Source organism: Hyla sarda, unplaced genomic scaffold (assembly GCF_029499605.1).
Source record: "Hyla sarda isolate aHylSar1 unplaced genomic scaffold, aHylSar1.hap1 scaffold_396, whole genome shotgun sequence".
NCBI classification, from domain to species: domain Eukaryota; kingdom Metazoa; phylum Chordata; class Amphibia; order Anura; family Hylidae; genus Hyla; species Hyla sarda.
Window position 1 is genome coordinate 1 of NW_026610413.1, and position 23,648 is coordinate 23,648.

The window sequence follows — 23,648 nt, forward strand, 5'->3', positions numbered from 1 at the left end:
GTAGAGATATATAGGATATATATATATATATATATAGTACAGACACCTCTATAGTAGAGATATATAGGACATATATATAGTAGAGATACCTCTATAGTAGAGATATATAGGACATATATATAGTAGAGTTTTATAGGACATATATATAGTAGAGTTTTATAGGACATATACATAGCACCATACATCGCCATACTGTACGTACATATAATTTGCCTCCCCGGCCGGTGTCTTCTGTAGCTTCATATATTTATTGTACGAGTTTACTGTATATGTCAGTGATATGGATGTTATAACGCTCCTGTACGTGTCCTGCAGAAGGTCGCCGCTTCATATCGGATGAGAGTCAGAGGAAAGATCTGTACGACCGCCTGCAGCTCGGTAATGCCGCCCTCCCCCCGCTCTGCATGGATGATGTTTTGTTTGTCATTTTATTTTCTGAATTACAAACATAGAAAGTATCAGATAAGAACCTTCCGGCCCATCCAGTGCGCCCAATATTCTATAGAGTAATAATTAATAGAGTCCACCACCCATCAATAGCGTCCACCACCCATCAATAGCGTCCACCACCCCTCAATAGCGTCCACCACCCATCAATAGCGTCCACCACCCATCAATAGCGTCCACCACCCATCAATAGCGTCCACCACCCATCAATAGCGTCCACCACCCATCAATAGCGTCCACCACCCATCAATAGCGTCCACCACCCCTCAATAGCGTCCACCACCCATCAATAGCGTCCACCACCCGTCAATAGCGTCCACCACCCATCAATAGCGTCCACCACCCCTCAATAGCGTCCTCCACCCCTCAATAGCGTCCTCCACCCATCAATAGCGTCCACCACCCATCAATAGCGTCCACCACCCCTCAATAGCGTCCTCCACCCATCAATAGCGTCCACCACCCGTCAATAGCGTCCACCACCCGTCAATAGCGTCCACCACCCGTCAATAGCGTCCACCACCCGTCAATAGCGTCCACCACCCGTCAATAGCGTCCACCACCCGTCAATAGCGTCCTCCACCCGTCAATAGCGTCCACCACCCGTCAATAGCGTCCACCACCCGTCAATAGCGTCCACCACCCGTCAATAGCCTCCACCACCCGTCAATAGCGTCCACCACCCGTCAATAGCGTCCACCACCCGTCAATAGCGTCCACCACCCGTCAATAGCCTCCACCACCCGTCAATAGCCTCCACCACCCCTCAATAGCCTCCACCACCCGTCAATAGCGTCCACCACCCGTCAATAGCGTCCACCACCCGTCAATAGCGTCCACCACCCCTCAATAGCGTCCACCACCCGTCAATAGCGTCCACCACCCGTCAATAGCGTCCTCCACCCGTCAATAGCGTCCACCACCCGTCAATAGCGTCCACCACCCGTCAATAGCGTCCACCACCCGTCAATAGCCTCCACCACCCGTCAATAGCCTCCACCACCCGTCAATAGCCTCCACCACCCGTCAATAGCCTCCACCACCCGTCAATAGCGTCCACCACCCGTCAATAGCGTCCACCACCCGTCAATAGCGTCCACCACCCGTCAATAGCGTCCACCACCCGTCAATAGCGTCCCCCACCCGTCAATAGCGTCCCCCACCCGTCAATAGCGTCCCCCACCCGTCAATAGCGTCCCCCACCCGTCAATAGCGTCCCCCACCCGTCAATAGCGTCCCCCACCCGTCAATAGCGTCCCCCACCCGTCAATAGCGTCCCCCACCCGTCAATAGCGTCCCCCACCCGTCAATAGCGTCCCCCACCCGTCAATAGCGTCCACCACCCGTCAATAGCGTCCCCCACCCGTCAATAGAGTCCCCCACCCGTCAATAGCCTCCACCACCCGTCAATAGAGTCCCCCACCCGTCAATAGCCTCCACCACCCGTCAATAGCCTCCATCACCCGTCAATAGAGTCCACCACCCGTCAATAGCGTCCACCACCCGTCAATAGCCTCCACCACCCGTCAATAGCCTCCACCACCCCTCAATAGCCTCCACCACCCGTCGATAGCCTCCACCACCCGTCGATAGCGTCCCCCACCCGTCGATAGCGTCCCCCACCCGTCGATAGCGTCCCCCACCCGTCGATAGCGTCCGCCACCCGTCGATAGCGTCCGCCACCCGTCGATAGCGTCCGCCACCCGTCGATAGCGTCCGCCACCCGTCGATAGCGTCCGCCACCCGTCGATAGCGTCCGCCACCCGTCGATAGCGTCCGCCACCCGTCGATAGCGTCCGCCACCCGTCCGATAGCGTCCGCCACCCGTCCCATAGAGTCCGCCACCCGTCCAATAGCGTCCGCCACCCGTCCCATAGAGTCCGCCACCCGTCCCATAGAGTCCGCCACCCGTCCCATAGAGTCCGCCACCCGTCCCATAGAGTCCGCCACCCGTCCCATAGAGTCCGCCACCCGTCCCATAGAGTCCGCCACCCGTCCCATAGAGTCCGCCACCCGTCCCATAGAGTCCGCCACCCGTCCCATAGAGTCCGCCACCCGTCCCATAGAGTCCGCCACCCGTCCCATAGAGTCCGCCACCCGTCCCATAGAGTCCGCCACCCGTCCCATAGAGTCCGCCACCCCCCATGAAGTACAAGTAGTTGATAATACATGTTCTATTCCAGAGACCAGGAGCCGAAACACGAGTCCCATCACCATATCAGAGGCAGCTGCCATGTTCCTCAGCTCTCTACAGAAAGCACAGGAGGAAGGTAATGTACAAAGTGACCTCACCAGCAGAATAGTGAGTGCAGCTCTGGAGTATAATACAGGATATAACTCAGGATCAGTACAGGATAAGTAATGTAATGTATGTACACAGTGATCTCACCAGCAGAATAGTGAGTACAGCTCTGGAGGATAATACAGGATATAACTCAGGATAAGTACAGGATAAGTAATGTAATGTATGTACACAGTGACCTCACCAGCAGAATAGTGAGTACAGCTCTGGGGTATAATACAGGATGTAACTCAGGATCAGTACAGGATAAGTAATGTAATGTATATACACAGTGACCTCACCAGCAGAATAGTGAGTACAGCTCTGGAGAATAATACAGGATATAACTCAGGATCAGTACAGGATAAGTAATGTAATGTATGTACACAGTGACCTCACCAGCAGAATAGTGAGTACAGCTCTGGGGTATAATACAGGATGTAACTCAGGATCAGTACAGGATCAGTAATGTAATGTACACAGTGACCTCACCAGCAGAATAGTGAGTACAGCTCTGGAGTATAATACAGGATATAACTCAGGATCAGCACAGGATAAGTAATGTAATGTATGTACACAGTGATCTCACCAGCAGAATTGTGAGTACAGCTCTGGAGTATAATACAGGATATAACTCAGGATCAGTACAGGATAAGTAATGTAATGTATGTACACAGTGACCTCACCAGCAGAATAGTGAGTACAGCTCTGGGGTATAATACAGGATATAACTCAGGATCAGTACAGGATAAGTAATGTAATGTATGTACACAGTGACCTCACCAGCAGAATAGTGAGTACAGCTCTGGAGTATAATACAGGATATAACTCAGGATCAGTACAGGATAAGTAATGTAATGTATGTACACAGTGACCTCACCAGCAGAATAGTGAGTACAGCTCTGGAGTATAATACAGGAAATAACTCAGGATCAGTACAGGATAAGTAATGTAATGTATGTACACAGTGACCTCACCAGCAGAATAGTGAGTACAGTTCTGGGGTATAATACAGGATATAACTCAGGATCAGTACAGGATAAGTAATGTAATGTATGTACACAGTGATCTCACCAGCAGAATAGTGAGTACAGCTCTGGAGTGCTGACCAATTAGTTGCGGGTGTGGTCGTGCTTCAGCTGTGCTGTGTGTCTGCTGTGTCTCCTGAGCTCCAGGGATTTCCATCTGTTCCACCTGGGGCCTGCTTCCTCCTCCCCAGGGAGGGAGTGGGTTTCCAGGCATGAGTGAGGGAGGCGAGGCCCAGGCTTCTGCTCCTCGGAATAGGCCGCAGGGGAGCAGTAGAGGCCAGCAAGCGGCCTGTACATCGGAGGATTTGGGGGTGAGGCGTTCCACCAGGAGTCGCAGCAATGCTGCTCCAACTCCCCCCACAGAGGTGAGAAGCTGCAAGGCTGGATCCTCCTTGGGAAAGCTGGGTGCTGCCAGTGGAAAGCTGGGTTCATCAGGAAGGAGGCAGAGTACTCACGGAGGTGAAGCCGACCTCAGTGAGGAAGGCTGGGGAGTGCTGAGGACCCGGGAGTCTATTTCCACCTATACCTCCCGGGTAAAAAGTCACCTCCGTGAGTATGAAGACGCCTGTAAGGCCATCAGGAGGCTCCGAGAGGAACTGCGCTGTGCCCGTGCCAGGGCTAAGGTAACTCCAAAAAAGAAAAAGACGGAGATCCAGGGGCAGATAAAGAGACTTATGGCTGAAATACAAGTTTTGGAGGAGAGGAGAGCAGAATTACTGGCGAAGAGTGGGCCATTTAAAGAAAAATTGGAAAATGAGGAACGCTTCAGGGTGACAGAAGAAGAAAAAAATAAAAGGTTGATGGGGCTGCAACCTGAGAGCCAGGTGGATGATGTGGAGGAGATGGAGGAAGAACAACAGCCAGATCCACCTGGTGGCCTGCGGCAACAGCAGCAGGCCCCGTACAGTGGGCCCCCTGCACAGCAGCCAGCATTATCACCTGCCGACTCAGGAGAGGACAGTGACAGCAGCTACCAGGGAGGGGCGCTAATGGCCCAGATCCGCATGCTGGAATCCCCAGTGTGTCCTCAGAACCTGGTGTTTGGAGATGAGCTCCCAAATGAGGCACCTGGGGGTAAGAAGAAAAAGACCAAGCCAAAGCAGCAAGAAGTGGTGAGTTACATCTACACCCCCCTCCCTGTATACCCTGAGTCGGCCGCAGGGTCAGCTCATTGTGCAAGCCCCGTTACCCAGCCCAGCCCGTGTTCTGTGGTGGACTCGGTGCAAAGGTGCGGGGAGAGTACAGATACTAAAAGGGCGCAGAGCTCCATGCCTGTTTGCAGTAGCAGGGATGGAGCAGAGAAGGCATCGGCCGAAAGGCCGTACAGTGAGGGCGGCCCAGCGGTGGGCAGAGAGGCAGACTCCGGTGCTGTAGTTCGCTCCCCTGTGGGAGAGGGGGGTGACTCAGTGCCGGAGGTAGTAAAGGGCATAACGGACACTCCCAAAAGTGAAGAAAAACGTTTGTTTTGCATTGGTGCCGCTGATCCCATTGATCAGCGGCGCCATGAGAAGACTGGAGATGATGCTGATGAGGCGGAGGGCACTAATAAGAACAGGGCTGGGGCCTCCTCTAGACCGGGCAAGCATGCTGCCCGGTCCCTTAAAGGGCCAGCGGAGGTTGTCCCAGCCCTAGTGCCCCGTGATGCTGAGGCCGGATTATCTGTTTCTGGTCCAGCCAGTGTGAATGAGAAGGTAAATGGGGGTACGGGGTGTATGACTGGGGAGCGGATGGAGGTTAATATTATTGGAGAAGGTGATTTTGCTGTTGCTGAAATTAGGGGTGGTGATGGGACTACAGATGATGTTATTGGAAACAATGTTGTTGGGGGAAGTGCTAATGTTGTTATTGAGGGTGGTGGGGATGTTGTCATTAGAAGTGGTGTAGGTGTAGGGTCTGGTCCGGTTGCCCCCCCAGTGGTGACAGACCATAGGAGTTATGCCAATGTCACTGCTGGGGGAAGTAGAATACTTTCCTCGTCTCCTGACTCTAGGGACGGTTTATTGCAGCGACGTCTCCTGGAAGCTCTGAAAAAGGGGGAAAGGTCGATTAATGTAGAGGGTAGAGCAGTTGATCTGTCCTTCTGGATAGAGAGACACGGTCTCTCTGCCTTCCGAGAGGAAAGAGGGGGCGATACTGTGTGGTCCCTCCCAACAGCCGGGGCAGGTAGTAACCGTAGGAATGTGGTCCGTCTTCGGTGGCAGGGCGAAGATATGTGTCCTTCAAGGACCAAAGTGGTTGAGCTCTTGCTAAAGATGGGCTTCAAGGCAGTTGATATCTTTGCCTTGATACATCCCTACGGTGCTCCTGAATTCGATATCAGTTTTGTTCGGCCAGAGGGGCTTGAGCTTTTCTGGTCGAATTATGAATTGGTAAAGAATGAGCCCGGCTGGCGAGACTTTGCCGTACAGGCATTGTCTCGTCAAAACGAAATCAAGAGAGTGACCGTTTTGACCCGTAACGAATCACTCTCTTGTGTTGACATTATCACCTGGTTAGGACGATATGGCGAGGTAATGGGGGTCCCGCAGAAGAACAGGGACGAGTTTGGCATCTGGTCAGGAGCCTGGACGTTTTTGGTAAAACTTAAGCGTTCAGGAAATACAGTTACCCATATTCCATCCTCTGCCTTTCTCGGCAGGGATCGTATCCAGATTTTCTACCGGGGTCAGCCGAAGCTCTGTCACAGATGTGGTGACCCCACACACTTCAGTGCAAACTGTACGGTGCAGAAATGTGCCTTGTGTGGGGGTGTAGGCCATCTTGCCGCATCTTGTGCAGAGATTAGGTGTCACCTGTGTGGTGACTTAGGTCACCCATTCAGTCGTTGCCCTCGTTCTTTCGCTAATGCGGTCTTGTCCCCAGCGGGTGAAGATCACGAGCCGGAATCTGCTGGGGAGGGGACTAGCAGGGGTGGAGGAACTGAGGGGTCAGTGAGGAACAGCAAGAGAAAGACACCAGCCCAACTAAGACGTCTTGATAAACGCCAAAGGGATAGGGTGATGGGGAAAGCCCGGGTTACTGGGACGACCTCTCATTCTGTCCCAGAGGCCAACCTTGCTGCTGAGACCCCGAGGGATGGCGAGCTGAATGAGGAGGTCAGGAGGATCCAGAATGAGGAAGGTGCCATCTCCTCAGATAGCGTGGAGGAGGATGATGGGGGATGGCAGAAGGAGACACGAAAGCGGGGTACAAGTAGGAAAAAAAAGGGAGATTTAAGATCTTCTCCCACCCTGGTCCAGGTGCCAAAGGAAGGCAAAACTGACTCCCCTCTGGTTGGCCTTTCCAATCGATTCCGACCCCTCAGGGACATCTCCTCCTCTTCTTCGGAAGGGGAGGATGAGGGGGAGGTGGCAGAGGGGCTTCCAGGGGGCGCCGAGTCCTCTTCCCCTGGGGAGGTTATGTCCTCGGGGGAAGGGACTGGCCTAGAATCCGGAGACGAGGAAAGTAAAACGACGTCTGGTGAGATGGACACTTCTATTTCTCTAAAGAGGGTGAAGAGTTCTTCTGATGTGGAGGGTGAGAAGGGGAGTGGGAAAAAGAAAGCTGTTTAACTCAATCACCCTTGATGGCGGCACCCTCTCCGTTGACTCTGGCGTCCATTAATGTCGCCAGCATTAAGTCAGATACAGCTCGATTTGCGGCCTATGATTTTTTTGCCCATATTAATGCTGATATTTTATTTTTGCAGGAGACCAGGCTAACAGATATGTCATCTACCTACAAGGCTAAAAGAGAGTGGAGGAATGGGCCCTCCTACTGGTCTCTTGGGGCCGAGCCGTATAGCGGAGTGGCGGTCCTTTTTACCGCAGCGGTAGAATGCCGACGGGTTATCGAGTTAGAAATGGGGAGGTGCCTGATCTTAGATGTCCTCATGAGGGGACAAGAACTTCGCCTTATTAACATCTACGGCCCACAGTCTAAGTGGGACCGGAAGTGCCTCTTTATGAGGATCAAGCCCTATCTTTTTACAAGTCGGCAGGTGGTCTTTGGAGGGGACTTTAATGCTGTCACGAGGCCCCAAGACAGGGGAGGTGCCAGAGACAAGCTGACTTATGATAGCGTCGCCCTTAATAGCATAGCGAGTGAGGCTCGCCTGGTGGATGTCCACATCCGGCACACCCCAGGCCACGCGGGATTCACCTATCATAGGGGTAGTTGTAGGTCTAGGATAGACAGGTTTTATTTAAAGGAGGAAGCCGTCTCTTCAGCAGTGTCTGTTGTTGAGGTGGAGTTCTCCGATCACTGTTTAATTTTGTTTTCTCTGAATGTCACAGAGACCCCCCGGATGGGCAGAGGCTATTGGAAGCTGAATTCGTCTCTCTTGGAAGAAGCGGAGATAAGACAGTCCTTTGAGGATTTTCTTCAGAGCCAGGTACCATTGCTGGGCCTTTGTAGCAGTAAGTCAGAGTGGTGGGAGATCTTCAAGGAAAGGGTTGCGAGATTCTTCCGCCAGCTCTCGGGCCTCAGAAGCCTAAATAGGTACCGCTTGTACCAGGGCCTGAGGAAGAAACTTGAGAACCTTGTCTCGACTGGAGGTAGTCGTGATGATATCTCCAGAGTGAAGTCCTTGCTGATGAAGTGCCAGTACGACAGACACGCATCTTTGGTTTTTGAGAGGGATTACGGGAAGTACCGCTCGCCCGACCCTTACAGAAACTGCAAGATGTCAGTGAGTAGTAAAATAGTCTCAGGACTGATTGATAGTACGGGATCCTTGAAAAGGTCCAGATCAGGGATCCTGGAGGTCGTCAGATCCTTCTACTCGCACCTCTTGGGAAGGAAGGATCTAGATCGAGATAAGGTATCAGCTTTCTTGGCTGAAACCGTCCCTGAACCAGGAGTAGACCCCTCTCTTGACGTTTTGACAGAGATGATCCGGGAAGAGGAAGTCAGGATGGCTATTGATGGGCTTGCCCTCAAGAAGTCACCCGGTCCGGATGGCTTAACATCTGAGTTCTATAAGACCTTTAAGGACACTTTGGTTCCCCTCTTGGCTGCGGTTTTTAATGAGTGTCTATCCTCGGGCACTCTGCCAAAGTCAATGAGGAGGTCAGCGCTGATCATCCTGTCAAAGGGTAAAGACCCGTCCCACATTGAGAATTGGCGTCCCATAGCACTTCTCAATGCGGACAGAAAGATTCTGGCAAAAGTGCTGTTTAACCGGTTGGTGGAGTTTGCACCCCGGCTCCTTTCGGGGGCTCAGCATTGCTCTGTTCCGGGCCGCAGTACATTCAGTGCTGTGCTCAGTGTCCGAGAGGCTGTGGAGCAGGGTAGGGCTGGCCACTGGAAGGGGTACTTGCTGTCCTTGGATCAGGCAAAAGCGTTTGATCGGGTTAACCATGAGTACCTCTGGTCTGTCCTTCTGAGATATGGCCTGCCAGGGGGTTTTGTTGATTGGCTTAAGACCTTGTATGTAGGGGCAGAGAGTTTCCCGCTTGTGAATGGTTGGATTGGCCGCTCTTTTGAGGTTGGGTCTGGTGTCCGTCAGGGTTGTCCTTTGAGCCCTTTGCTGTACGTGTTTGCAATCGATCCTTTCCTTAGAAGGATTGGTTGTGGACCGTTGGCGGGGGTGAGAATGGACCTGGCGGTGCCGGATTCGGCTCTGAGGGTGGTAGCGTACGCTGATGATATCACCGTGTTTGTCTCCTCACAAGAGGAGGGCAGATGGTTGATGTCAGAGGTGGACCGCTACTCGGAGGTATCCGGGTCCAAGATCAATCAGGATAAGTGTGAGAGTCTCTGGCTGGGAGGGGGAGATCCTGATTTTAATCTCCCGGACGCCCTTCCAGAGCCCCAGGAATCCGCAAAAGTCCTCGGCATCGAATTTGGTCAAGGGGATTACCCCAAACAAAACTGGGACAGCAGGCTTAAGATCGCCGCTCAGAGGGTGGATCAGTGGAAGGGTTGGTCTTTGACCCTCCGGGAAAGGGTTAACCTGATGAAAACTTTCCTGCTCCCTTTGCTGATATATCTGGGCAGCGTATGCATGTTGCCAGAACCTCTTTGGACCCGGGTCTACAGTGTGTTCTTCCAAATGTTATGGGGGAACAGACTGAACCTAGTGAAGAGGGAGGTTACTTACCGTACGAGGAGACTAGGGGGGTTGTGTATGGTCAACCCTGTGGTGTTCCTAGTGAATACCTTTCTTAAGACCAATATAGCAAACCTCTGGTCAGAGAGGGCTCCTCCGTGGGTATCCTCCTGTAGGGGATGGTTTCGGCCTTTCTTCCAGGAATGGGAGACAGGAGGGCAAGTGAAGGATCTTCGCACACCACACGGGCATCTCCCGGCTTACGCTACCCCGGCTCTGAAGGTTATTCGTCGGTGGGGTCTGGGGATGTGGGAGATTAGGACTCTGTCGAGGAAATTCCTTGACAAGAGGGTCCTGTCTTCTCATTTCCAGAGGCCATTGGCGCTCAAGGACTGCCCAAGTCGGGATCTGGAGGTGGGTTTAGAGCTTTTGAATTCTATCAGGATCCCCTTGAAGTTTTGGGACTTGACTTGGCGCTGCTTCCACGGGAAACTGTGTGTGAGGGACAATCTGAAGTGCAGGAGCTCTGATGACCGGGGATGTCCCCGCGAAGAGTGTGGAGGCATGCTGGAAAGCATGGAGCATTTTCTGCTTCATTGTCCCTTTAACACAGAGGTTTACAACAGGGTGGGCGCTTCCATTGGTTGGCCTCGGCTGGCCAGTCTCTCCTATGCGGAATGGGCCTATGGGGCATTCAGAAACCTTGGAGGCTGGGACCGGTGCACTTTATTCCTAGTCAGCTCAGTGGTCAGGTATTACACGTGGAACGCACGGTGTTTAGTGTCGACGCAGCGTAAAATCCTCCCTGTGGGTGAGGTGGTTAGGAACATTCTTGGTGACCTGGTGAAGGTGCGTTCTCTGGAGTACGAGAGGCTGGGTGCTGGCAGGGCCTCTCGTCTGTGGAGGGGCTCTGCCTTTAAAGTGCCTTAGCCTGTTGTCTCCCCCTGGTGGTGGGCTGATGCTGGCACATTAGTCTTTTTGTTTTGTGCTGTAGATATATGGTGATATAGGGCTTGCAGGCACTGAACTTGAGCTTTAGGGGATTGTGTGATTGAAAAGCCTTATTGTTGTTTGTTTTGTATAGTTTGTATTATTTTGTATATATTTGTTTTGTTTGTACATTTATGTATATGTGTATATATGTATATATATTGTTTTTTTTCTAGGGGTTGTGTTGTGTTGGGGTTTAGGGTTAGGTTGGGTGGTGGGTAGATGGGGGGAGGGGGGTTTCTGTGTGGGACCTTTTATAAAAAAAATAAAAAAAAATAAAAAAAATCCTGGACTGGTTCATGGACGTCTGTTATCATGTACTGGGGGCATGGGATGCGGGACCAGCTCAGGGCCAAAAAAAAAAATAGTATATTCTGTTTTTCTGTTTGCGGTGTTTGTTGGTGGTTTGACACATATTTATTATATTTATTATTTTGGGTGGGGAAATGCAACCGGACCAGTTTTTTGTTATTATTGTTGTTGTTATTATTATTACTGTAAGTATTATTATTATTGTAGAGTGTTTAGTAGTTGTTGTTATTATAGCGGTGTGTTTGGTGAGAATGAGGCTGGACCAGAAGATACTTGGTTGGACATTTTTGGACTAATATGGACTCATTTTTGTATATATTATACAGGTGTATGTTGTTTGTATTATTGTTATGGTGATGTTCGTTCTTTTTGTAATGTTTTATATTTTTTAATAAAAGATCTACAGGATATAACTCAGGATCAGCACAGGATAAGTAATGTAATGTATGTACACAGTGATCTCACCAGCAGAATTGTGAGTACAGCTCTGGAGTATAATACAGGATATAACTCAGGATCAGTACAGGATAAGTAATGTAATGTATGTACACAGTGACCTCACCAGCAGAATAGTGAGTACAGCTCTGGGGTATAATACAGGATATAACTCAGGATCAGTACAGGATAAGTAATGTAATGTATGTACACAGTGACCTCACCAGCAGAATAGTGAGTACAGCTCTGGAGTATAATACAGGATATAACTCAGGATCAGTACAGGATAAGTAATGTAATGTATGTACACAGTGACCTCACCAGCAGAATAGTGAGTACAGCTCTGGAGTATAATACAGGAAATAACTCAGGATCAGTACAGGATAAGTAATGTAATGTATGTACACAGTGACCTCACCAGCAGAATAGTGAGTACAGTTCTGGGGTATAATACAGGATATAACTCAGGATCAGTACAGGATAAGTAATGTAATGTATGTACACAGTGATCTCACCAGCAGAATAGTGAGTACAGCTCTGGAGTATAATACAGGATATAACTCAGGATCAGTACAGGATAAGTAATGTAATGTACACAGTGACCTCACCAGCAGAATAGTGAGTACAGCTCTGGAGTATAATACAGGATATAACTCAGTATCAGTACAGGATAAGTAATGTAATGTATGTACACAGTGACCTCACCAGCAGAATAGTGAGTACAGCTCTGGAGTATAATACAGGATATAAATCGAGATTTTCCTAGCTAACGTGACGGAAAATATAAGTTATATGAAGACAGGAGGCGAGTATCTTGCATTAATCTTTCTTTAATTAATGCCCATAGCAGAAAAAATCTTTATACAAACGTTTTTAATAAAATCTTTTAAAAAACTACATATCCCAGCAGTCCCCTGAGAACTCCTCCTCCTATCCCAGCATGCTGGCTGCTATATAAGGGACTGCTTGACGATCCTCTTCCTCTTTCTTTATGCGAACTGCATGACCGTCACCAGAACCACGGAACGCCGGAATCCGGGACAGCTCCTCCTCGGTATCTCCGAACCTCCGGCCAACAGGACCGAAAACCGGGAACGAAACTGTTAAGGAACAATTGCAACAGAACATATCAGGCTGCACCGAAACACCGCTGTCTTCGTCTTCTCCTTTCAATACCCTGGAAGGGAAACAAAAACACCATAACAGGGAGGGTAGGGAGGGAAGATACTCGCCTCCTGTCTTCATATAACTTATATTTTCCGTCACGTTAGCTAGGAAAATCTCGATTTATATATCAGACAGGAGGCTCATATCTTGCAATTTTAAAGCTACTACTTAAACATAGACAATAAAACAAATCAGAGGATCGATACAGAAACATGATCTTTTGGTCTGAAGTAGAATTGTCGAAAAGTCGATTCAGACGACCAGTCAGCGGCCATTAAGAGGTCTGAAAGAGAACCACCAGAAATAACTACTTTAGTGGCCATAGCCCCTCTCGAAGAGTGGGCACCAAATAGGGAAATGTTAATCCCCGCCATCTCCATGGCCGACCTTACCCACCTGGCCAAGGTGGCCGAGGTGACAGGCAAATGAGGTTGAACATAAGATACTAATAATTGAGTATGAGAAAGAGATCGTAAAGACGCTGTGCGTGTCTCATACGCTTGAAGACAACGTACCACGCATAGTCGGGGATGCGTCGGAAAAAAGGGGTAAAAGACCGACTGTAGTCCTGTCTTGGTCCTACGAACAACAGAAAATCTGACCCCTTCAGGTGAAAACTGTCGTCTAGAGATGTCGAGAGCTCTGACATCCGATACCCTCTTAATGGAAACCAGACATAATAACATAGTCAATTTGAATGACAGAATCTTCAAGGACAGTGAATCATTGTCTTCCCAAGAGGAAAACATGTCTAAAATCCGGGAGACATCCCAGGTCGACTGATATCGAGGACGAGGAGGACGTTTAAATTTCACTCCACGTAACAGTCGGCACACTAAAGGATGTTTGCCCACCGGTAAAGCATCTACCGGGCAATGATACGCCGCTATAGCGGATCTGTAAACATTAAGGGAACTGTAAGATTTCCCAGCCTCAAATGATTCTGCTAAATAATTCACTACGACTGAAACAGGTGCCTGAACGGGATCAATTTGTCGTTGATCACACCAACGAACCCACAAGGCCCAGGCTGATCGATATGCCGATCTAGTCCCTGGGGCCCAGGCCAAGGCGAGGAGGTCTCTAGCTGATTGTGAAAGGTCCTCACCTGCGTCTGGCACCCCGAAACCAACCACCCGAGGAGCGGAAGGTTGCCTTCCATGACCAACGGATGGGATTCCATGGTCGGATTCGTGAGAAGTTGAGGCGACTGGGGAAGCAATCGGGGGTAATCGACAGACATTCCCAACAGAAGGGGAAACCACGGTTGCGTCGGCCACCAAGGGGTGATCAGCACCACCGTTGCTCCCTGAGTCACTATCTGAAGAAGCACTCTGGTAATCATCTGGAAGGGGGGAAACGCATAATGGGTCCCCTCCGGCCAAGGTTGGCGAAAAGCGTCCACTGCTGACGCTTCCGGGTCCGGCCTCCAGCTGTAAAAGCGGGGTAACTGACGGTTGAGACGAGACGCAAAAAGGTCCGTATGCAACGGGCCCCAGAGATCTCGAATCGCCCGAAACACCGATCGATCCAGCATCCAGTCGCTGGAATCGGATAGGTAACGGGAATTCCAATCCGCCACTGCATTGGATACACCTGGTAGGTATTCCGCCACTGGGATGATGTCCCGGGAAAGACAGAAATGCCAGAATTCGGATGCAATGTCCGTCAACACTCTGGATCTCGTGCCACCAAGGCGATTGACATATTGCACTGCCGCTACATTGTCCATGCGTAACAGAACGCAGCAATTGTACTTGTGCGGAAGAAAACTCTTGATGGCAAAAAATGCCGCCATGAGTTCCAGTGCGTTGATGTGAAGAAGGGATTCTTCTTCGGACCAACTGCCTCCTGTTGTGGCTTGTCCACAGCGAGCACCCCAACCGTGGCGGCTCGCATCCGACTCTATTATAACATCTGGACAGGAGGTGAATATAGCTTTGCCGTTCCATTCGATGGCATGGCGCAGCCACCAGTGCAACTCTGCTACTGCTTCCGGACAAAGGGGAATTTCGTCCGCATAGCGTAGACCCTGTCGAAGATGAAGAATTTTGAGTCTTTGAAGGGCCCGATAATGGAGAGGGGCAGGAAAAATCGCCTGAATGGAGGCTGCCAGTAGGCCAACAATTCGGGCTATCATTCTTAGCGATACCCGACCCTTGCGCAATACTGCCCGGCTTTCTTTGCGAATCAGGGACAGTTTGGCGTTGGGTAAACGCAGTACGGCTTGCTCGGTATCCACCTGGAAACCTAGAAACTCCATCGTCTGGGAAGGACTCAGCACTGATTTCTTGTTGTTGATCAGGAACCCTAGTTCCTCCAACAAAGACACCGTCCATTGGCTGTGTAACAATGCCTGTTTTCTGGAATATGCCATGATTAGCAAATCGTCCAGATAGATAATCAAACGTACCCCTCTGCTCCTGAGGGCTGCCACTACTGGTTTGAGTAATTTGGTGAAGCACCAAGGGGCCGATGACAACCCGAATGGTAGGCAAGTGAATTGCCACATTCGCTCCCTCCATAGAAATCTTAGGAATGGTTGGGAGGACGGGTGCATGGGGACGGTGAGATACGCGTCCTTTAAGTCGACCTTTACTAGCCAGTCGCCCGGCCATAGTAGATCGCGCAACAGATGGATCCCTTCCATCTTGAAGTGATGGTAAGTCACATGTTGATTTAAGTCCCGTAGGTTGATCACTGGGCGATAGCCGCCATCTTTCTTTTTGACAAGGAATAGGTTGCTGACAAACCCGGGAGAGAGAGGATCTACCTCTTGCACTGCCTGCTTCGATACAAGCTCTTGGAGCTCGTTGTCTATGAGATCTACGTTTAGGGAAGAAAACCGAATGGGATGTGGAATAATGTTCAATTTTGGAAGAGATTGAAAATCTATCTGGTACCCTGCTACCGTATTGAGGATCCAAGCATCTGCCGTAATCGCGGACCAGATGTGGGTAAAATACCTCAGTCTGCCTCCCACCAACGTGTATGGAAGGGGAGATGGGAGTGTACTCACCGGTCGTCGGGCGAGATCTGGGAAATCCTCGGCCTCCACGTCCTCGCCAGGGTCGTCCACGAGGGGGAAAGAAAGGAGCAGGTTGTGCCACAGGTAATGCGTACGGTTGCTGAGTAGGAGCGTACGGTTGAGTGGCTGGTCTAGTGTAGGGCCTGTATTGAGCCGAACGGCCGACAGGTCGCCCTCTGCCCCTGCCGGCCTTGCCAAAAACCTTTGTGTTTGGACCCGCCTTTTTTAGTGAGGACTGGGCCTTATCTAGGCTGGTGAAAAGGCTCACAAATTTATTTATGTTCTTTATGAGGTCCTCTCCGAATAAAAGACCTTCAGCTGAGGGACCTGGCTCGGTTTCTGCCAAATGAGATAATTGGGGTTCCAATTTCATTAGGATAGACCGTCTGCGCTCAATGGAACAAGTGGTGTTGGCACTGCCTAACATGCAGATTGCCCGTTGGGCCCAGCCTCTCAATTGTATCAGATCCACCGGTTGGGCAGTGGACGCTGCCTGTTCGGAAAGGTTAAGAATCTTGGTCAAGGGGCCTAGGAGGTCCAATATGCGATCCTGGATCACCTTAAAAGATCTTTCAATTCCCTTTTTGGCATATTTGCCAGAGCGAGTCAAATATTTTACTAAGACCGGGTCTATCTCCGGTGTAGAAGCCACCTTTCTGGCCACGTAAGGTCTGGGACATTCGGCTCGCAATTTGTTGCGATTAGCTCTATCCAGGGACCTTCTGGTCCAAAATTCTATATAGTCCGCGACTTGCGGTAACGGTGCCCAATCTCCGGAGCGAGGGTGTGTGATTGCTTCCGGGCTGAAAAATGGTTGACCAAGTGAGTCTAAGAGTGTCTCGGATGGTATATCCGGAGTGGCGTCAGAATTTTCAGCCATAAACCCCGCCTCCTCTGTATCAGATTCTGAGTCTGTGGTCTCAGCCACCTCAGAGGCTTCAGAAGACTCATCATTGGACGTGTCAAAAGAGTTTGGTTTTGCTCTATTAGTGGACTTATGCCTCTTATGGTTATTCTCCTTGAGGCCCAAGGGTCGATCATATTCTTTAACATGCGGGGTGTGACAGGCCGGGGTAGGTCCTGTCTGGGGCATATTGTTTTCTTCCCCTGCCGGGGAGTCGGAGTGTCCAGCAATATGTTTGCGCTTACTCAGCGCTTTACCTTTTTTAGGTTTCTCCCCTGAAGTAGAGGGATGAGCCGCAGAGGCTAATGCAGCCTGGACGGACCTATTAATAAGGTCTTGTATTTGAGAAGCTGACATTATGTGGGAGGCTTCTAACTCTATTGCCTCACCAGCAGTAGAAGACATGCCAGGGAAAGGAGCTTTAGTGTTATCCCCTGCCATCACAGACTATCTGAAAGCTACAAGTAGCGATAGGTATAGACTATTCCAAGGTGAGGCAGGACTATTAGTAATAAAGGATAGGGTAATAGGTCTACCTGACTGACTTATTAGAAGCACAGCTAACAACCGTTGGCGTTCCTCTCACCGCTCGCACAACAATGCGATGAAGAGAGGAGGCGTATACAAGTTACAGCGAGGGCCAGCCGAAATCTCGCGAGATTTCCGACCAGGAGCGCTGTGATTGGGTGTGCGGCGTCGGCAAACGCGCGTCACCCGGCGCACGTCATAGAGGATACGCCCACCTCTCCTCCCTCCCCGCAACAGACCGTCAGTGGCGGGAAGGAAGGAAGAAGAAGGCGCGAAAATTCACAAAATGGCGCTGGGTAAGGAAGAGGGAGAAAAGAACAAAGTAGCGCACCCGGCACAGAATATATTTGAGCACTGATGCGAAAGTATAGCGAAAGACGATAGTATTAGAAAACAATACCGCAACTAACAGGAAGCGAAAGAGAGAAAATATATAAAAAAGAAATATATATATATATCTATATAAATATATATAAACAACTGGTAGATATATACTAAGTAAAGATGAAATGTCTCAAACAGAGAAAACATACATATAAAAGAGATTTAAGAAACAAATATACTATAGGTACTTATCTGTCTGCTATGAGCAGAAAGAAAGAGGAAGAGGATCGTCAAGCAGTCCCTTATATAGCAGCCAGCATGCTGGGATAGGAGGAGGAGTTCACAGGGGACTGCTGGGATATGTAGTTTTTTAAAAGATTTTATTAAAAACGTTTGTATAAAGATTTTTTCTGCTATGGGCATTAATTAAAGAAAGATTAATGCAAGATATGAGCCTCCTGTCTGATATATAACTCAGGATCAGTACAGGATAAGTAATGTAATGTATGTACACAGTGACCCCACCAGCAGAATAGTGAGTACAGCTCTGGGGTATAATACAGGATATAACTCAGGATCAGTACAGGATAAGTAATGTAATGTATGTACACAGTGACCCCACCAGCAGAATAGTGAGTACAGCTCTGGGGTATAATACAGGATATAACTCAGGATCAGTACAGGATAAGTAATGTAATGTATGTACACAGTGATCTCACCAGCAGAATAGTGAGTACAGCTCTGGAGTATAATACAGGATATAACTCAGGATCAGTACAGGATAAGTAATGTAATGTATGTACACAGTGACCTCACCAGCAGAATAGTGAGTACAGCTCTGGAGTATAATACAGGAAATAACTCAGGATCAGTACAGGATAAGTAATGTAATGTATGTACAAAGTGACCTCACCAGCAGAATAGTGAGTACAGCGCTGGAGTATAATACAGGATATAACTCAGGATCAGTACAGGATAAGTAATGTAATGTATGTACAAAGTGACCTCACCAGCAGAATAGTGAGTACAGCTCTGGGGTATAATACAGGATATAACTCAGGATCATTACAGGATAAGTAATGTAATGTATGTACACAGTGATCTCACCAGCAGAATAGTGAGTACAGCTCTGGAGTATAATACAGGATATAACTCAGGATCAGTACAGGATAAGTAATGTAATGTATATACACAGTGACCTCACCAGCAGAATAGTGAGTACAGCTCTGGAGGATAATACAGGATATAACTCAGGATCAGTACAGGATCAGTAATGTAATGTACACAGTGACCTCACCAGCAGAATAGTGAGTACAGCTCTGGAGTATAATACAGGATATAACTCAGGATCAGTACAGGATAAGTAATGTAATGTATGTACAAAGTGACCTCACCAGCAGAATAGTGAGTACAGCTCTGAGGTATAATACAGGATATAACTCAGGATCAGTACAGGATAAGTAATGTAATGTATATACACAGTGACCTCACCAGCAGAATAGTGAGTACAGCTCTGGGGTATAATACAGGATATAACTCAGGATCAGTACAGGATAAGTAATGTAATGTATACACAGTGACCTCACCAGCAGAATAGTGAGTACAGCTCTGGGGTATAATACAGGATATAACTCAGGATCAGTACAGGATAAGTAATGTAATGTATGTACACAGTGACCTCACCAGCAGAATAGTGAGTACAGCTCTGGAGTATAATACAGGATATAACTCAGGATCAGTACAGGATAAGTAATGTAATGTATATACACAGTGACCTCACCAGCAGAATAGTGAGTACAGCTCTGGAGTATAATACAGGATATAACTCAGGATCAGTACAGGATAAGTAATGTAATGTATGTACACAGTGACCTCACCAGCAGAATAGTGAGTACAGCTCTGGAGTATAATACAGGATATAACTCAGGATCAGTACAGGATAAGTAATGTAATGTATGTACACAGTGACCTCACCTGCAGAATAGTGAGTACAGCTCTGGAGGATAATACAGGATATAACTCAGGATCAGTACAGGATCAGTAATGTAATGTACACAGTGACCTCACCAGCAGAATAGTGAGTACAGCTCTGGAGTATAATACAGGATATAACTCAGAATCAGTACAGGATAAGTAATGTAATGTATGTACAAAGTGACCTCACCAGCAGAATAGTGAGTACAGCTCTGAGGTATAATACAGGATATAACTCAGGATCAGTACAGGATAAGTAATGTAATGTATATACACAGTGTCCTCACCAGCAGAATAGTGAGTACAGCTCTGGAGTATAATACAGGATATAACTCAGGATCAGTACAGGATAAGTAATGTAATGTATGTACACAGTGACCTCACCAGCAGAATAGTGAGTACAGCTCTGGGGTATAATACAGGATATAACTCAGGATCAGTACAGGATAAGTAATGTAATGTATGTACACAGTGACCTCACCAGCAGAATAGTGAGTACAGCTCTGGAGTATAATACAGGATATAACTCATGATCAGTACAGGATAAGTAATGTAATGTATGTACACAGTGACCTCACCAGCAGAATAGTGAGTACAGCTCTGGAGTATAATACAGGATATAACTCAGGATCAGTACAGGATAAGTAATGTAATGTATGTACACAGTGATCTCACCAGCAGAATAGTGAGTACAGCTCTGGGGTATAATACAGGATATAACTCAGAATCAGTACAGGATAAGTAATGTAATGTATGTACACAGTGACCTCACCAGCAGAATAGTGAGAACAGCTCTGGAGTATAATACAGGATATAACTCAGGATCAGTACAGGATAAGTAATGTAATGTATGTACACAGTGATCTCACCAGCAGAATAGTGAGTACAGCTCTGGGGTATAATACAGGATATAACTCAGGATCAGTACAGGATAAGTAATGTAATGTATGTACACAGTGATCTCACCAGCAGAATAGTGAGTACAGCTCCTGTGGAGCCTCATACACCTTACACTCTTTTCCCCTTTGATTCCGCTCTTCGTCTCCTTTGTTCTGTGATCTTTGGGGGTCTCATAGTTAATGTAACTTTAGCTCTAATTAATAATATTGTGGAGAAGCCGCTGACACATTGTAACGGATTTGGTTCTCACTCGTTTCTTTCTTTATCTCTATAGTGGAGGACGGAGCCCTGGAGCAGGCGGGGTACCTCCCGGAGTCTCTCTTCAGCTGGTGACCGTCCCCATGTTGTTTCTTCTATGGTCGACCTCGCGCCCCTGGTGACATTACCGCCCCCCGGTGACATTACCGCCCCCCCCCATCACCGGACACCGTTTCCTCGCTTCAGTGACTCTTCGCTTCCTATTTCTTCCCCTGGAGATCAGTAATGAGGACAATGTGGGGGGAGGAGTTTTCTATCTCAATAAAAATCATGTGAAGAATTTTGGCTACAATTTGGGGTCTCTGATTGTTTAAAATGTGTAAAACACCTGTAGGGAGGACCCCGCCCCATATACACCTGTAGGGAGGACCCCGCCCCATATACACCTGTAGGGAGGACCCCGCCCCATATACACCTGTAGGGAGGTCCCCGCCCCATATACACCTGTAGGGAGGACCCCGCCCCATATACACCTGTAGGGAGGACCCCGCCCCATATACACCTGTAGGGAGGACCCCGCCCCATATACACCTGTAGGGAGGACCCCGCCCCATATACACCTGTAGGGAGGACCCCGCCCCATATACACCTGTAGGGAGGACCCCGCCCCATATACACCTGTAGGGAGGACCCCGCCCCATATACACCTGTAGGGAGGACCCCGCCCCATATACACCTGTAGGGAGGACCCCGCCCCATATACACCTGTAGGGAGGACCCCGCCCCATATACACCTGTAGGGAGGACCCCGCCCCATATACACCTGTAGGGAGGACCCCGCCCCATATACACCTGTAGGGAGGACCCCGCCCCATATACACCTGTAGGGAGGACCCCGCTATATATACACCTGTAAGGAGGACCCCGCCCCATATACACCTGTAGGGAGGACCCCGCCCCATATACACCTGTAGGGAGGACCCCGCCCCATATACACCTGTAGGGAGGACCCCGCTATATATACACCTGTAGGGAGGACCCCGCCCCATATACACCTGTAGGGAGGACCCCGCCCCATATACACCTGTAGGGAGGACCCCGCCCCATATACACCTGTAGGGAGGACCCCGCCCCATATACACCTGTAGGGAGGACCCCGCTATATATACACCTGTAAGGAGGACTACGCCCCATATACACCTGTAGGGAGGACCCCGCCCCATATACACCTGTAGGGAGGACCCCGCTATATATACACCTGTAAGGAGGACTACGCCCCATATACACCTGTAGGGAGGACCCCGCCCCATATACACCTGTAGAGAGGACCCCGCTATATATACACCTGTAAGGAGGACTACGCCCTATATACACCTGTAGGGAGGACCCCGCCCCATATACACCTGTAGGGAGGACCCCGCCCTATATACACCTGTAGGGAGGACCCCGCCATATATACAACTGTAGGGAGGACCCCGCTATATATACACCTGTAGAGAGGACCCCGCTATATATACACCTGTAAGGAGGACTACGCCCTATATACACCTGTAAGGAGGACTACGCCCTATATACACCTGTAGGAAGGACCCCGCCCTATATACACCTGTAGGGAGGACCCCGCCCCATATAAACCTGTAGGGAGGACCCCGTCCCATATAAACCTGTAGGGAGGACCCCGCCCCATATACACCTGTAGGGAGGACCCCGCCCCATGTACACCTGTAGGGAGGACCCCGCCCTATGTACACCTGTAAGGAGTACCCAGCACTATATACACCTGTAAGGAGGACCCAGCACTATACACACCTGTAAGGAGGACCCAGCACTATGTACACCTGTAAGGAGTACCCAGCACTATACACACCTGTAAGGAGGACCCAGCACTATACACACCTGTAAGGAGGACCCAGCACTATACACACCTGTAAGGAGGACCCAGCACTATATACACCTGTAGGGAGGACCCAGCACTATGTACACCTGTAGGGAGGACCCAGCACTATACACACCTGTAAGGAGGACCCAGCACTATATACACCTGTAGGGAGGACCCAGCACTATACACCTGTAATGAATACCTCACTGAATACAGCTGTAGAAAGTATAAGACATAGGCAGAATATTGAGCGCAGCTCTGGAGGATAAGACCTGATGTGACAGCAGAATAGTGAGTGCAGCTCTGGAGGATAAGACATGATGGAACAGCAGAATATTGAGTGCAGCTCTGGAGGATAAGACCTGATGTGACAGCAGAATAGTGAGTGCAGCTCTGGAGGATAAGATATGATGTAACAGCACAATAGTGAGTGCAGCTCTGGAGGATAAGACATGCAACAGCAGAATAGTGAGTGCAGCTCTGGAGGATAAGACATGCAACAGCAGAATAGTGAGTGCAGCTCTAGAGGATAAGACATGATGTAACAGTAGAATAGTGAGTGCAGCTCTGGAGGATAAGACATGATGTGACAGCAGAATAGTGAGTGCAGCTCTGGAGGATTAGACCTGATGTAACAGCAGAATAGTGAGTGCAGCTCTGGAGGATAAGACCTGATGTAACAGCAGAATAGTGAGTGCAGCTCTGGAGGATAAGACATGATGTAACAGCAGAATAGTGAGTGCATCTCTGGAGGATAAGACATGATGTAACAGCAGAATAGTGAGTGCAGCTCTGGAGGATAAGACGTGATGTAACAGCAGAATAGTGAGTGCAGCTCTGGAGGATAAGACATGATGTCTCAGCAGAATAGTGAGTGCAGCTCTGGAGGATAAGACATGATGTAACAGCAGAATAGTGAGTGCAGCTCTGGAGGATAAGACATGATGTAACAGCAGAATAGTGAGTGCATCTCTGGAGGATAAGACATGATGTCTCAGCAGAATAGTGAGTGCAGCTCTGGAGGATAAGACGTGATGTAACAGCAGAATAGTGAGTGCCGCTCTGAAGGATAAGACATGATGTAACAGCAGAATAGTGAGTGCAGCTCTGGAGGATAAGACATGATGTAACAGCAGAATAATGAGTGCCGCTCTGGAGCATTAGGTGGTGATGTCATCCGCTCCCCAGTAACTTGGACACAGACAGCGCAGTGAAAGCAATG

The 23,648-nt window shown here is 49.1% G+C and overlaps 1 protein-coding gene across 1 annotated transcript; it reads left to right on the plus strand.

Moving 5' to 3' along the window:
* Positions 1–315: 315 nt before the first annotated feature.
* Positions 316–20,869, plus strand: LOC130332983 (spexin-like; the record flags this gene model as incomplete). The annotated part of the gene is given in 3 exon segments (XM_056553830.1): positions 316–378; positions 2,631–2,717; positions 20,624–20,869. Coding segments are annotated over 3 exon segments (209 nt in total), but the record flags the coding sequence as incomplete, so codon positions are not given.
* Between the last annotated feature and the right edge of the window lie 2,779 nt (positions 20,870–23,648).